The 15,067-nt window shown below is 58.9% G+C and overlaps 1 protein-coding gene and 1 non-coding gene across 3 annotated transcripts in view; one reads left to right on the top strand and one right to left on the bottom strand.

Annotated features, from left to right (window-relative positions):
- The window catches only part of RAB26 (RAB26, member RAS oncogene family), a 31,578-nt gene extending 21,644 nt beyond the window's left edge, over positions 1-9,934 (top strand). Inside the window, exons 3-10 of one of the 2 annotated variants that reach the window (XM_050905859.1) lie at positions 4,326-4,367; positions 5,254-5,320; positions 5,712-5,764; positions 8,385-8,450; positions 8,628-8,684; positions 9,142-9,218; positions 9,503-9,598; positions 9,716-9,934. In XM_050905859.1, the coding sequence (XP_050761816.1) occupies positions 4,326-4,367; positions 5,254-5,320; positions 5,712-5,764; positions 8,385-8,450; positions 8,628-8,684; positions 9,142-9,218; positions 9,503-9,598; positions 9,716-9,719 (462 nt within the window). In that variant the 3' untranslated portion in view covers positions 9,720-9,934. Of the gene's footprint in view, positions 1-4,325; positions 4,368-5,253; positions 5,321-5,711; positions 5,765-8,384; positions 8,451-8,627; positions 8,685-9,141; positions 9,219-9,502 lie in introns of both variants that reach the window. The other variant, XM_050905858.1, reaches the window with a different exon arrangement.
- Positions 9,935-13,755: 3,821 nt separating this feature from the next.
- Positions 13,756-13,847, bottom strand: LOC127022675 (small nucleolar RNA SNORD60). The gene has a single exon (XR_007767368.1). It is a non-coding gene; the product is annotated as a small nucleolar RNA SNORD60 (small nucleolar RNA).
- Between the last annotated feature and the right edge of the window lie 1,220 nt (positions 13,848-15,067).

Genomic DNA, 15,067 nt, shown 5'->3' with positions numbered 1-15,067 from the left:
CTCCTCTCCTCCTCTCCAGGCAACAACCCCAATGGTTTGGGGAGGAGTGGGGCTGCGGGCCGGGCACACCGGGGTCCCTCAGCCGGTCCCAAAACGCTGCCCATCCCCTTTCCCCGCTTTGGGGCCATGCATGCTGGGCTGCAGCCGTGCCGCGCAGGGGGATGCTCTGGTGGGTGGGTGGGTGTTGGTGGGTGCTCCTGGGCAGCATCGCTGGGGCCAGCACCCATCCGAGGCGCCGGGGAGCCAGGGTGAGGGGTTCCCCTGGTTGGAGCCTGAGTGGTGTCAGCGAGCGGCTTTCCATTTGTCAGATTGATTGTGAAGCGAGTTAATCCATGTATCCGATTTAATTTTTAAGGCTTTAATTAATGAGTTAATCCGTGGAAAAGCTGGGAAGAGGCCGGGTTGTCGTGCGATTGCTGACCCTGGGTTACGCTGCAGCCTTCGCCGGCGTGGGCTCAGGTGCTTGCAGATGGGCTGGGATGTGCCGGTTGCTCCCGGTGTGGTTCACCGGCACCGTGGGGACCCTGTGGACCGGGGGAGCGGCATTACCCAAACTGCAGCCGCTCACCGGCTAACCTGAGAGCAGTGCGGGGCAGCAGCCCGGCGGCGGGAGCACCTTGATTTGGGTGGGAGCATCGTCCGTCGCAGGGTGCACGTTTCGGGGGACAGCGTGGTTTCGCTCCATCACGGGCACCTTCTCCTCCCTCCTTTCTGCTGCCGAATGGCTGCTCTCAAGCAGTCGCTGGGGCAGGATCACGCCGGGGCTGCAGCCCGCGGGGCCGTTGGTGTGTTGATAACGCTGCTCTTAATTGAGGACCATCTGCACTTGGTAATTTAATTTTTCCTGCATCTGCAAGGTTCCAACTTTATTTATCTGACGTCCCGAGGACTATTTAACTTACGAGCATCATGTTCCTCCAACAAAGGCACTCCAGGCATTCCGCTGCAGCCCCTGCTAGAAGACATTTTAATAACATTGTCAACGCCCCTGGAAAAAGGACACACAAAAACTGAAATTGCAAAGGGCGACAACAGAGCTGAGTTGCGGGGATGGCTTTCCTGCCCACTTTTGCATAGCGGGTGGCCTGCTGTGAGTATTACCTCTATTATATTAAACTGTGCAAGATTAAGAACGAACCCCGAACAACACAGCCCCTCTCATTGTGATCAGGCCTGGCAGTGTATTTCATGTTTCAGTGCATTGACACACGTCGTCTTTTGTCTTTGGCTGCTTATTCATCGTTAAACCCCCCAGCTGTGCCTTTGAAGCGTTCTGAGTATGGAATTGAACTGCAGCTCCTTAAAAAAATTATAATAATTGGAAGCTGGAAAGTCTATTAGCCGTGGTATGGGGGAAGACTTGGACATCTGGTTCACGTGGCACCGACGGGAGCCGTTGTGTGCTGCTGGCGGCAGCCCCTGCCTTTTCCCACCCCGCTCCTCCCACCTTCTGCTCGGCTTCTTCACGCACGTTTTGCAGCCGCCCTGTGCTCTGGGGCAGGCAGGGATGCAGGCAGGGATGCAGGCAGGAGCTGCTGCTCCGGACAGCTCTGGCTGCGTCTCCTGCCTGCAGGAGCATCTCTGCAAATACTTGCCCTGAAACGCCTCTCTGTTCCACACCGAAACCCCAGGGAATCCAGTTTTTTCCCCAGCCTGGTCCAGCAGCACCTGGGTCCCTGTGCAGACTTTAATTAGGTTTAAGCATTTCCCCCCTCCTAAAATGTAGGTCAGTCACAATTAGTGTGAATCCTGCTGCTGCCAGCTTTGCTTTTAATTAAGCTCCTGAAGTGGAGGTCGATGCCTGAGGTGCAGCACCAGAGCTTCAGTTTTTTTGGCTGCTCACCAGATGCTTTGTGGTTGCTTCAGCTCGGCTGGTCCCTGCTTGGGGCTGGGGCCATGTTCTCTCTCCCTCCCGCTCGCAGTGGCCGGTCACCCCTGGAGCACAGCCACGCTGGGGATACGGCCGCGTCCCCGAGCACAGCCGCCCCTCGCTGCACACTCTGCTCCGACCCGGAGGTGCTGGTGCGGCCGTGGGGCTGCGCGGGGAAGGGCACTTGTTTGGTGCATATTTTAACGTGAAGCTCCCGGTGTCCTCGTCCCCTTGTCATCATCCATCACACCAAGCATCCTCGTCCCCTGCAAGGGCTGCTGGCGCTTGTGCCGAGATCCGGAGCAGCCAGGCGCTCCGGGGCCAACGGGGAAATGCAGAGTGTTTTCCTTCCTCTGCAGCTCCTGGCACGGCGTCCCTGGCGCGGTCTCTGGCAGGTGGCATCGGCAGCTGGTTGCCACCGACTGGGGATGGCGTTTGGACGAGCATCGCGCCGGTGCAGAGCCCGGGGCTCCCAGCCCCGGCGCCTTGCAGGATGCGCCGGTGCCTCCGGTGCGGGGACCCGGGGTTTTGGAGGGCGAGTTGAGCTCAGAAAGCGGACCTTCTGCAGAAAGTGAAGCTGCCCCGTCTCACCCGCGAGTCGGGTGCCTGGCAGCGCGGTTCTCCGTCTGCTGGGATGATGGTGAAGGTGCAGCTCCTCCACTCGGGTTTTCTCAGCACCGTTTGCCGTGGCATGCGTTTCCACCCCAGGGACAGCTCGTGGCCGTGCTCGCTGGGGAGCTGGCGCGTGGAGGTGCCGGGGGTTGGGGAGCACCTCGCGGCAGCGGGGACCCTCGGTTTTAAGCACTTCAAGCCTTCAGCGGCCCCGGCTTCGTGTCCTGGGGAAAGCCTCGGCTCGGTGCGCGGGGCACGGCGAGCCAGTGCCAAGCCCCCGGCCGGTTCCCCGCTTTTCGGCTCCCCCACCCCACAGCCTGGCTGCCTATTTTTACCGCTCCCGGGCTGTGAATCACTCCGCTCCCTCGTCTCGGTCGCTGCCTTTGAAGGTATTTATAAACCGCGATCGTCTCCCCTGCGCCTGCTTGAGCAGACTGTAAATTTAGCGCTCTGGCTCACTCCTGCCCTCTCCTCCTCGCCCGTATCCTCGCTATTCGGCGAGCGTGGATGTGCAGGAGCCGAGATGCTCCCTCTGCCCTAATTAAAAACATCAAAACAGAAATGAAGAGCCCCACCGGCGCTGTCCTGACGGGGTGATGCCGGGCGGCAGCATCCCGAGGTTCCTGGTACTTGGTGCCGAAGCGGTGTGGGATGCGTGGGGATGGCTCTCGGCATGTGTGTGCCGCTGTTTGCCTGGGAGGGTTTTTGGTGGCACCAGAGCTGGTGACGTGTCCCGTGTCGGGTGGGGTGAGCCGGGGCAGAGCCCGTGCTCCTGCCAGTCGGTGCCAGGGAAGGCAGGGAGTGGGGCCGAGCCGGCAGAGCCCAGCTGGGGTTGGGGCAGCCCTGGCCATGCCACGGCCGTGTGCCTGGGGAGGGGAAAGCACCCCATGCCTGCTCCGGAGCAAATGGGATTTAAATCGGCAGCACCGTCCCACCGGCGCACTGTTCCCTGGCCGTGTTTTCATCACGTCCTACTGATTACCGTGCCAATTTCTGTGGATCTAGCAGGCAAATTAATCTCTTCTCTGCTCCTTCCCCTGGGACCGCTGGATCTTTAGGATTGCGTTTGATTAAAGTTTGGAGAGCCTGGTGCAGCTCGCCGGGCTGGTGATCGCTCTGGCACACGGTCAGGATCTGTCCCCTGCCACAGCCGCCCGGAGGGGCACCGATGGGCTCCCCCCACGGCCCCACACTGCTCCCGGCTCTGCCGGGGCGTGCTCCAGGCCGTCACAAAAAGTTTCCTGTTGGCTTTGGGGAAAACCCTGCGGGACAGCGTGGAAATGGCTTTGGGGAAAACCCTGCCCCCTCTCCTCCTCCTTCCCACCTTTCCTGCTAGAAACAAGCAAAACAGAAAAAAAAAAAACCAAAAGAGAGAGAAACTGGTGCTTGCTGGCAGAAAAATAGGTACAAACAGCAGGAAGAGAAGTTATTTTTAAGTTGCTGACTGAATATGGAGGAGTTGGCTGTGTCTTTTGAAGGCTGTGTCTTTTGAAGGCCATTAAGATGGGATGCTGGTACTCATTAATTTATTGCCAGAGGTCTTCTAGCCCGAGCCACGCACTGCACTAAATCAGCCTTGCAGACGCGAGGATTTAAGTATCCGAATAGATGTAGCTTGCAGCAGCCGCAGGGAATGATCTTCTGGCTGGGCCACGGTGCAAATGGCTCCAACAGGCGCTGGGACCAATGTCTGCAAGTTTAAAAAGCGGAGAGAGGAGATCAGCCCGAGGGTTTGAGGGGAAACGCTGCCCGGAATGGGGGGCCAGGGTGCACGTGTCTCCCCGGGGTCCTTGGCGTCCCGCAGCCATGCTCGCCCCTCACCGCCCTTTCTCTTCTCTTTCAGAATAAGGTGCTGACGGTGGATGGGGTGAAGGTGAAGCTGCAGGTACGTCCCCGTGGCCCTGGCAGCAGCTCCCTCGCCCACCCCTGGGTGTTTGGGGCTGGGCAAAGCCCCTCGGCAGAGGAGCACCCCAGAAGCGGGTCCCCCCATCTCCATCCTTTGCTGTTGTGTCTCCCGCCCCGGGACAGCCTTACGAGCCCTTTTGGCTGCTCTGTCCCCTCGGCGGGAGCCTGCTCGAGGCTGGGGGCCGTTCTGGCCGCGGTGACCCCCGTCCCAGCCCACCTGCCTCCTTGCCGCTCGGTGACTGCGGCCGGAGCCGGTGAGACCGGAGCAGCACCTGCGGGGTTTGCCCGGCGTTTCCAGGCAGCTCCTGCTTTGGAAGAGCCGGAGGATGGTGAGAGGGAGTAAGATCCTCTGAAGGGATCCACGTCTCCTGGCTCAGCCTGCATCCAGCCCGCAGGACACACAGGAGATTTCATGTCCCCCCGCAGCCCAAGCCGCTCCGGCCCCCCAAGACCCGACCGTTTCTTTGACCCCTTTGCCAGGAGCTCAATAACAACATTAGCGCTGATCTTCCCCCGACAGCAGCGTGGCACTCTGCAAACGTATTGCTGCATTAAAAACTGATAAATTAAATTAGCGGGTCCCCACGCATCCATCTGCTGGATGGATTTTCCGATTAAGGGACATGTCGGGAGCCCTTTGCCACGCACCACCGTCTCCACGCGCTGAGGAGCGGGGAGGTGCTGCTTCAGTATTTACTGCACTTGTCATTTTTCCTATTACTGTCCCTAGAAGCAAAAGGCTGAAGAAGTTTCCTGGGGTTGCACTGTGCCGTTTGGTTTGGTGTTGGTTTTGGTGCTGGGCGGGTCCCCCCGCCCACGCGGCGGCAGGTCCTGGCTGACCCCTCTGCTCCTGTCTTGCCTTCCAGATCTGGGACACGGCCGGGCAGGAGCGCTTTCGCAGCGTCACCCACGCCTACTACCGGGACGCCCACGGTAAGCACGGCCACCTCTGCTTCTCGGGGTGGGGGGAGCCCCCTCCCTCCGGCTCTTCGGGGCCCCGAGCCGCAACTCCAGGCCAGGTGAGTCGGGAATCACCGGAGTGGTTTCCCCGTAGGAAGCAGCCGCCAAGGATGGAGGAGCCTCTGCATGTTGAGGTGCAAACACCAGGAGTCTAAGGCATTGCCTGTGGTGGATTTAAAGCATGTTGCTTTATATTTTACAGCAGGGACCTCGGCGGTGCTTTAACCCCAGGCGTGACCGGCAGCGGAGCGCACGCTGCCTCGGGGAACAGTGCAGAGCAAGCTCTGAGCCGTGGGCTCTGCTTGGCCGTGCTCCTGCCTGGCACCACGGCACCGGCACTAACGCACCGTCCCTCTCTCCGCAGCCCTGCTCCTGCTCTACGACGTCACCAACAAAGCGTCGTTCGACAACATTCAGGTACGGCAGCACCCCCGGGCCCCTCCTGCCCGTCCCTTGTGTGCGATGGGCTGGCTCGTGGTTGCGGGTCGGCCCCAGGGAGGGCGTACGTGCCACAGGAGATGCGTGTTGGAGGTGTGAACCGTGATGGTTTCCAGCAGGGCTGTGGTTAATGCCGAGCGCCTGTCTGACAGTGGGTCTGCCTACGAGGACACCAGAGGACAGGGCAGAGAAGGTTTTTCCTTTCATAGCAAATAAAAGAGGTGATGGATTCACTTCACCGGCAAATTAATGCTGTGTGTAATTACAGCACCAGCTGGAGAACTTGCTCCGGTAAATGAGCATGGGCAGCTTTACCGAGCGAGGTTCTCCCTCGTCCTCCTCTGCACCTTTGGGTCCCGACGGGTCGGGCTTGGGCACCGCATTGCCCCCACCCGCCTTGGTGCCAAACCCGGGCAGGGGAGAGGGTCGCATCCTGCTGCACGCTCCTCACCCCCAGCAGGCCTGCCCTTCCTGACGGCTTTTGCGGGGGTCCCTTGTGCTGCCCGAGTCTGCCCCCTCCCCGCAGACCCAGCCCCCCCCGGCTGACCCTCAGCCCCGATGCGGGTGCTTCAGCAGTGCTGAGGAGCGGTTGTCGGAGCAGAGGGCTCCGTTAAATCTGGCAGAGGTGGGGAGAGCAAATGCTGCCCGCAGGCACATCCCTGTGCGGGGGGCCAGGAGGACCTGGCCTCGGCATCCCCTCCCCTCGCCCCGCCGGACCCGTGCGGCTGCTGGGGGCCACCTACGCCAGCGCCGGCAGAGCGTGCCGTGAGCCCGGGGAGCAATTAGCGCTGAATGAATAGGATGTAATTGCTCATGTCCCGGACACGGAGTACACCTCGTGCATCTGCGGCGAGCGGGCTGCACGCCTGCAAAACCACCCTGTTCAATAGCGCAGGAGGTGCCATGCGGCATTAACACCCCGGGGTGGGGAGCAGGGGGCCATGATCCGCCACACCAGCTCCTGGGGGGTCCTGCACCACCCCGACCCCCCTGACTGCCTGGCCCCGGGTGCCTGGAGCTGTCCCTACTCCAGAGCATCCTTCTGTCAGCATTCCTGCGCCTGCCACCCCTCCCCTGCGCCCACAGTCCCGTGGCGGGGGACAGGGCACATCCTGCCACCCTGCTCCCATGTCACTGGCACTGGGAATGCTTCCTGCAAGCTGGGACTGGCCAGCGGTGGCATTTTCCAGCCTGAGCAGCAGGATGGTTTGAGGAGAGGCATCTGCTGCTGGGCGTAATGGAGAGTGAGTGCTGGTCGTTAACCAGGCTGCGGGTCTGCACTGAGGTTGTGATCCTGCAATGAGATGGAAAATCACTTGGAGGTTTCATGCTGCTGGGTAACGCGGCCCCATCTGCAGCATCAGCTCTCCTGGCCCCACGGGGACGCAGGACAGACGGCTGCAGAAGGGACGTCCATGGGGCATGCACGGCCCCGGCGGGGAGGAACAAGCACCCAGGGTGATTGCAAGGCGCTGGAAAGAGGGACGAAGGGGGGAGCGGTGCCAAAAGGGAGCGGAGGGGGGTTGTCAGCAGGGATTGAGTGTCCCTTGAACCAACCCATCCATGGAGCTGAGTGCCCCGAGCCCAGCCAGGGTGCGATGGGGTCCCGGGGCTGCGTCCGCATGTGTCGGGCTCCCACATATCGTCAGTGACAGGCTCTAATCCTGAATCGTCCTTGCTTCCCTGGCTGGCTGGGTGCTGCTGCAGGATGCTGCTGGGTGAGGAGCGGTGGTGGAGCAGGGATCGTCCGGTGCTCGGAGCCGGAGCACAGGCTGCAGCAGTGCTGCCCACCCAGGAGGCAGCAAGCAGCTGCTTGCACCACAGGGTCGGGGATTATGGGGAATTAGGGCAGGTTTGATTAGATTAGGCTGGATTAGAGGGCAGGGAAGCCACCCCATGGCTCGGGGAGGCAGGTTCAGCCGCCTGCCGGGACGAGTGTGCTCAGCACAGGGGCAGCGCGTGCAGGACATGGGCATGGGGCACGTCCCGGAGCAAACTCTCAGCCTTATCCTCCAAAAGGAGGTTTAGTTTTAAGGTCCCAACCGAGGGGGAGTTTGGGTTAAAGTCCTACAAGCGCCTGTGGTCAGATGGAGCGGGCAGCAGGGTTGAAAGGCTGCTGTTACTCTTGAAAATTGGAGCCTGGTCAGCAGCCAAAGTGGGGTGCCGGGCTTGCTTGGCAAAGCGGGTCCCCTGGGGCTCGGTGGCACCCCAGGGCGCCTACTCATCCACAGGGCTCTCTGGGAAAGGGCATCCCCAGGGCTGAGTTGCTGGCTGCTGGATGGCTTCTCCTGCCGAACCGCGGGGGAAGAGGCAGCTCCTCTCCCCAGGGTGCTGCTGAATCGCAGGGGATCTGCGGGACCGGCTGCTCCCTGCCTGCAACTCCCGCTCTGCACAACCGAGTTTCTGAGCTGGGCTTTTTCTTTTGCATCTAACCCCCAGCCACCTCCTCCCTGTGTCCACGTAACACCCCCCGGCATTGCTCAGGGACGGCAGCGTTGCCCACAGAGGGTGCCCGGTGCCCAGGACCGGAGCAGCCCCCCGTCCTTCCTCCTCCCCCTGGAGCTGTTGCTAACCCCTCTCTCTGGCTGTCTCCCTCCAGGCTTGGCTGACAGAGATTCATGAATACGCACAGCAAGACGTGGTCCTCATGTTACTGGGAAACAAGGTGAGCCGAGCCCCACGGCTTCGCCAGAGCCTCCTCTTCCTCCCCTGATGGTCCCACGACCCAGCCGTGCTGCAGCCGCGGGCAGGGGAGCCTGGGAGGGCATAAGAGGACATGGGGGTTGCCTGCTGGTGACCTTCCAAATCATCTCAAATTGCTCTTTGCCATTACTGTCGGCAGGTGGATTCAGCCCAGGACAGAGTGGTGAAAAGGGAAGATGGAGAAAAATTAGCCAAGGTACGTGATGCGTCCGTCTGCTGCAGCGGAGTCGGTTGTTAAATGCTCTGACTGGTGATGTGTGAGCACACCAACATGTACTTGATGATGCATACCAGTGAAATGGTTAACTGGAGACCAGTCTGACCCAAAATATGTCTGGGAGCACTTTGCTTTTCTTCCCTTGTCTTGCTCTCCTCTTCCTCCTCATCTGCTCTTCTTCCTCTAAGCTTCCACTAATGTTTTTCACTGCTTTGTCCTCAAAAATTATTTCCAAAGTTGTGTAAGAAACGCCTGAGCTGTGAACCCTCGCTCAGCTTTTCCTGCCCGCCGTGGCAGAGCTCCTCTCCCAGGATGGGGTATGAGCTCCTGCGGCAGGCACCGATGTCGGCCGGGGCTGCCGGGGCTCAGCGCGAGCCAGGAGCTCCCGGGAACACCCCGGGTGATGTTTCTGATGCCGGTGTGTCTTGTCCCGCAGGAGTATGGAGTGCCCTTTATGGAAACCAGCGCAAAAAGTGGCCTCAATGTTGAATTAGCGTTCACAGCCATTGCAAAGTAAGTGACTGGTGTGGCGGCTGTGCCGGGCACCTCTCCCGCAGGGGGGACAGCAGTCTTTGAGAGAAAGGCTGGCACTGTCACCCACCTTTTCATTCCCTGGGCTCCCACCTTCAGCTCTTGTGCTGGCAAGTACTTGCCATCTCACACAAGATATGGAATGTCTCATCAGGAGGAGCTTTAGCAAACCATCTAGATCAAGTTGAGTTCAACTGAGCTGGGCCAGCCAGCTTAGAAGCAGGCAGCGTAGGCAGAAAAGTAGCACGTTTTTCCCCTTCCCGCAGGGAACTGAAGCACAGGTCCATGAAGCTGCCCAACGAGCCCAAATTCAAGCTCCACGACTACGTGAAGAAGGAAGGGAGAGGCTCGGGCTGCTGCAGGTCCTAATGCGCTCGGTGCATTTGTACAGAGACTCATGCCAAGTGTTTGTGCGCCGCGCTCTCTCCTCGTGGACAACGTGTGCATGTCTGTCTGTCGTGTCTGTATCTGCCTAAAAGGTGAGCTGAGACGTGGGGAATGGAAGGAGCCGCAGAAAAAGCTCTCTCGGATGGGGCGGATGCTAGCCGTGCTGCGGCCGTGTGCCAGGCGCTGCTCCCCGAGCCCCCATCGCATCCATCCGCACTGCGAGCCCTCCGGCTTCCCTCGCCGGTCGCTCCCGCCTGGCTCGCAGCCGCTCGTCCCCGTGCAGGTGGGAGGTGGGCGTTCGGGAAGGGACTGGGGCGGGCTGGGGTCTCGCCGTCGCTCCTTCCAGGGCTGGGGCAGTCGGTAGACCCGGCTGTCTCTACCCGTTCAGCAGCAGCCAGGAGCGTTATGAGGCTTCTTTAACGTTAGTAAGGATTTTGGTGTAACTAAGGGGAAGGAACGCCTTCTCCCCTCCAAACATCTGGGTAGGAAAAAGTCCCGAATTCCCGTTTCTTTCCCCGCGTACCTGGAATTCAGCTGTTCAGAGCCCTGGCCTGGGGCACACAGAAAACGACTTGTTTTCAAGGCAACCATTTTTGTAGTTGCTTACTTATGTCTGTCCATCTTTCATGTGGTGTAACACGCCTCCTCGATGAAGGTTTCTCCTTTCTCCTCTTCCCTGCAGAAGATAAGAGCTTAGCTGTCTGTTTGAGTAAGCTCCTGCTAACCTATCTGTTGTACAGAGATTTCCTGAATGTTTATCTGTTCGGTAAAGGCTTTGGTTCTCTTACTTCTGCCGTTTCTAGTACTTTAATTGAGAAGAAATCCAATGTATTGCAGCTTATTCTAAATACCTTCATGTAAGTGCGATAGCGTTTTTAGACTGCAACAATGCTTTGATATCTTCAAAGTTCTCTTGGGACAGCTCTTTCTTTTAACTGAAGAAAGCTGGGGGGAATGCTGTAGGCATTGATTTTACAGGTTTCAGACTCTCCTGTCAGCTCTCTTCAATGGACTCCTCACCCCTTTGGTCTGTGTCAGGCATTTGGCTTTTTTTTTTTCTTAAAAAAGCCGCACTTCTAAGTACCGATGTGCATTTGGATGAAGTGTTTGGCCTTTGGCAGTTTTCTTTGAAAATCCCCCACGCAGCGGCACGACAGCAGGTGCCCGCTGCCCTGAACCTCCCCGCGCTGCCCTGAAAGGACCACTTCAAAGAAAATCACCCCTCCTTCACCCTCCAGCCAAGCACCAGCTCGCGGCAGTTGGTTCTGACGCCCCTGCCCCTTGTTTTGTGCGGGGTGTTAGCTCCGGCACCGCGTTCCTGATGCGCACAAAGACCCTCCGCAGCTACTGCGCGTGATTCAGGCAGGCAGGGACTCCTCAGAGCTACAGTAAAATGAGCGGCTACTGCTTAAAGTGGGTCCTGCACAGTAACAGGATGAAAAAGGATCCTAAAATAAACCTACTGCGAACAGAGCATTTTTTTCCTAAATAGCTTTTTAGGGAGAAACAAGTCTTTCAGCTGTCCGATTTAAATTTTATTTAAATTATTTATTGAAAAACCGTTCCTGCAGGAACATTTGCAGCGCAGAGCCTGGAGCTGACCCCTGCTGCCAGTGCCAGCACGGCAGGAGCAGGCAGGCGAGCTCCGCTGGCAGCAGCAAGCGGGGGCTGTGGGGGAACGGCAGGCAGGGCCCCCCCTCCCCGTGTCCCACCTCAGCAGCAGCGCTCCCCACAGATCCAAGGGGACGGCCAGCACTGGCACAGCCGCTCCCGCCGGAGCAGCAGCCATCCATTCCTCAGCCGAGTCCTTCTCTGAAATAACGGGAACAACTCTCTTCACCGTTACCCGCGCTAAAAGGTGGTAACGCCTGCTACAAGCGCGCTCTTAAGATTTGTTTGCAAAGTAGCAACAGAACACAGGGAGGGCTCTGGAAGTTGCTCGGGCACTGTCAAGTGTGCAGGAATCTGTAAAACTCGCTGTTTCACGCTGCTTTGGTGAGCTTCGCTGTGGCTGCTACTTGACCAGCACCTCCTACACAAAGCTGCTTATCTTACAGCCACCTCCATTCTCGTTCTGGGCTGCGTAGCACACAGTTGCTAGCTAAGGTTAAGGAAAAAAAAAAAAAGAGTGGGATTTCCTCTAGTCCTGAGCTTGCTAAGTACCAGTATTTTGGTACCCCAGCTGTGCAGGGAAGGGCCAGCCCGGCAGAGAGGCGCAGAACAGCAGTCGGGCAGCTCCGATACCTGATCCGTGCCCAGGTCTGCCTTTGGCTCTGTATTTTCTCAGCCTGGCCTTAGCAGCGCAGCAGCAGCAGCAGCAGCAGCCCCTGTCCCGAGGTGCCAGTCGCTGCACGGACACGCTACCCCAGAAGCTACAGGGAGTCTCCCTAAAGGCAGAAATAAGCAGCCGTATTCTTAATGTTCCCACCAGGTTGCTGCCTTCCCTCTCCCTCGCAGGGCGGGAGAGCCTTGAATCTTGCAGTCTTGAAGAAAAAGCTGACAACTCTTAATTTACTTCTTCAGTGTGGGACCAAAACCAATTTAAAAACTAATTTAAATAAGGAAGATGTAAATGCCACCCTTTGGAGTACTTTAAATATGCCTGTTGGGAGCTAACTCTACTACAGCAGAGACGTCACAACAGCGTTTGTGGTATTAGACTGAAACTTTAAGCCAGACTCAGCCCCCAGCCCCAAGTTCCCTCTATACAAGTCGTGTCCCAAAGCCTGCACACTGACCTTGCCCTAAAGCTCTTCCTCAGACTGTTCTTTGGCATCTTCTTATGCGGGCCTTTAGTGCCACCAAGCGATGAAGAATGAATTGTTCAGTGCGTTCAAACAAGCCAGAGGACTCGGCATTACGTGCAACTTCTCATTTTTGCTGACTCTCATTTACAGCTTTTGTTTCATTCCTGTTAATAAAATTTTTTTAATAATCTTTGTGGCTACAATGGTATTTTGATTGTCTAACATACACGCCGGCACTGTTTAATCATTCAAATAGTTCAGCTCATTCTTGAACCCAGCTACATCCTTCCATTACCAGTGTGGGTTCAGGTGCCCCAATGCACCCGGCAAGAATTAAAGGGAGCTGGGCTAAGCTAAGCTGCAGTACGCATTCTAAGATGCTCGGGTTCCCCTAAAGTGAAGAGTAATAGCAGAGATGGTCTGCGGGGTGCCCAAATGCAAAGTGTCAAGTGGGGTTTGTGGTTTTACACGCCGCTCAAGGGATTTGTGAAGAACAGAAGCAAAAGCAAAACAAGTCTTTCGAAAACTTTTATTAAAAAGCTAGTTAGCCTCAAGGACTCCACGATTTAAATTAGTCATCTACACAATCTAGCACTGGAGTTCATACGTACTGCGAGAACTGCTGTCTGTGAATCCTTTCAGTTACCCACACTGCACCCACCCCCTACCATGATGTTTACCTTAAGCCGCCGCATGTGGTAAAGCGAGTCGATGACTTTTGATTTCCTGTACTTCAGCCAATTCTGCAGCTGCTTCTTTGTGCTTTAAAAACTGCCCTGACTCCCAAGTTGTACAGCATGAGAAACGGCAGCTTCCCCGTTTGATACGGCAACCCCAAAAGAGCGCATTTTTTAGCCGTCCTCGGAGCTACATCGCTTGCTCAGCTCCCCAGCCTGCAGCCTACACTATCCCTTGAATAGCAGCTATGCCAAGGCACGAAGTAGTCATTCCACCCCCAGTTTCACCCGCCTGAGCCCCACTCATGTTTCCCTGAGGCTGCAGGTTCCTGATGTAGCTTATGGGCACGGGGATGCAGTCACCCCGTGTGTGGCTCGGCACCCCTTACCGCCATAGCACACTAAAAACAAGCGATACCGCATTTTACCACCTCAGAACCCCGGGAGTAACCCGCGCTGCCTGCCCGGGAGCCTTCCTGCAGGCAGGGCTGGCGGGCCCGCACCCGCCGTTCGGGCATGGAGGGTGTCGGTGCCCGGGCCGCACCGCCCAGGCCCCGGGAAGGCCGGGCTCCAACGTTGCCGTTCATCGTCCCCGCCTCACCGCCCCTCAGGCCGCCGCGATCCGGTTCCCGCCGAATCCTGAGGAGAGAAGGCAGCGCGGTGAGAGCGGGCCGTCCTGCCCCCGCCCGGCACCGCCGCGGCTCCCTCGGGCCTCAGCCGTGGATCGTCAGCAGGGGCCGCGACCGCCCGCCGCCCTCAGACGAGGTGTCAGAAAGGTAGATAAGAGATCATCACCGGCCCGCCGCCATTAACGCCCCCCCCCCGGTTAACGGCCCCGCCGCCACTGCCCGCTCCCCCTCACCTCATGGCTGGAAAGACCTTCCACCGGCCCCCGCCGCAGACTTTATAACTTCTGCCACGTCGCTATTGGTCAGACTGCCTGCGGACACGGCCAATCGCGAGCGGTTGGCGTGATCGCTTTCCCGCCTCTCCCAGCGCTCATTGGTCGCCGCCCTTCCTCGCTCCAATGGCGCCGCGCGGCGCAGCGTGGCCCGAGGCGGTGGTCTGCCGCCGTCTGATTGGCCCCTGGGGGAGGCCGAGCCAAGCCAGTAGCAACAGTGGTTGTAACATAGAGTGACCGGGAAAGCGCCAATCAGCGCTCAGCCGCGAGGGCTGCTGGGAATTGTAGTCCTAACGTCACGGAGGCGCGGCCAGGAGCGGGCGGAAGGCGGCGCACCGGACTACAAGTCCCGAGGAGCGCGGGGCGCAGGGCTTCCGGCCCGGGCGGCAGCTGAGCCGCTAGACGAGCGGGGAGCAGGCCCGGGGTCGCGATGTGCCGGGGCCGGGTACCGGCGCTCCGGCCGCCGCCGCTGCCAGGTACGAGCGGGGCTGGGCCGGGCTGAGGGGACCGCCCGGCTGAGGGAAGCCGGCCGGGCCCTGGGCTGAGGGAGCTCTGTGAGGGGAAGGGCCGGGCTGGGTGAGGGGGACGGTGAGGGCCGGGGGCGCTGGGCTGCGGGCTCCCCGCGGAGGGGCTGCGCGGCGGCCCGGGTGGGGTGGCCCCGCTCTGGGGAGGTGCCTGCGGCAGCTTCCCCCGGGCGCTGCAGGGCTGCTCGGGGCAGCTCCGGCGGCTGCCGCCCGCCCGGCAGCACTGCCGCGTCTTCTGCCGCCTCGTTCCCTTCCCTCGGGCGGTTTGTTGATCGGTTTTTAAACTCCGTGCCGGTGCCAGCGTGATTTTCCAGGTGCACAGAGGAGCTCGTGTGTCACCCCCTGTGTTGTTCGGTCCTCGGTGAATCCTGTCCGTGTCTTGCTTTCTTCTTCGCCCCGGCTGCCTTCCCTTTGCTATTTGACGTATCTCATCGTGGGGTGAGCTTAGTTTTCTCTTTTTTTGCGCCATTACTGGTCCAACTTGGGGCACGTGTTGCTGATGGTTCTTTCTTGATCTCCCAGTAACCTCGTTTCCTTGTGCTTTGGTTTCACAACTTACGCAATATAGGATATTCGGTGGTAGTTCTCTGTAACT

This window comes from Gymnogyps californianus, chromosome 15 (assembly GCF_018139145.2).
Source record: "Gymnogyps californianus isolate 813 chromosome 15, ASM1813914v2, whole genome shotgun sequence".
NCBI classification, from domain to species: domain Eukaryota; kingdom Metazoa; phylum Chordata; class Aves; order Accipitriformes; family Cathartidae; genus Gymnogyps; species Gymnogyps californianus.
Note: the sequence above shows the minus strand (reverse complement) of the source record. Positions and strands in the feature narration are given on the sequence as shown.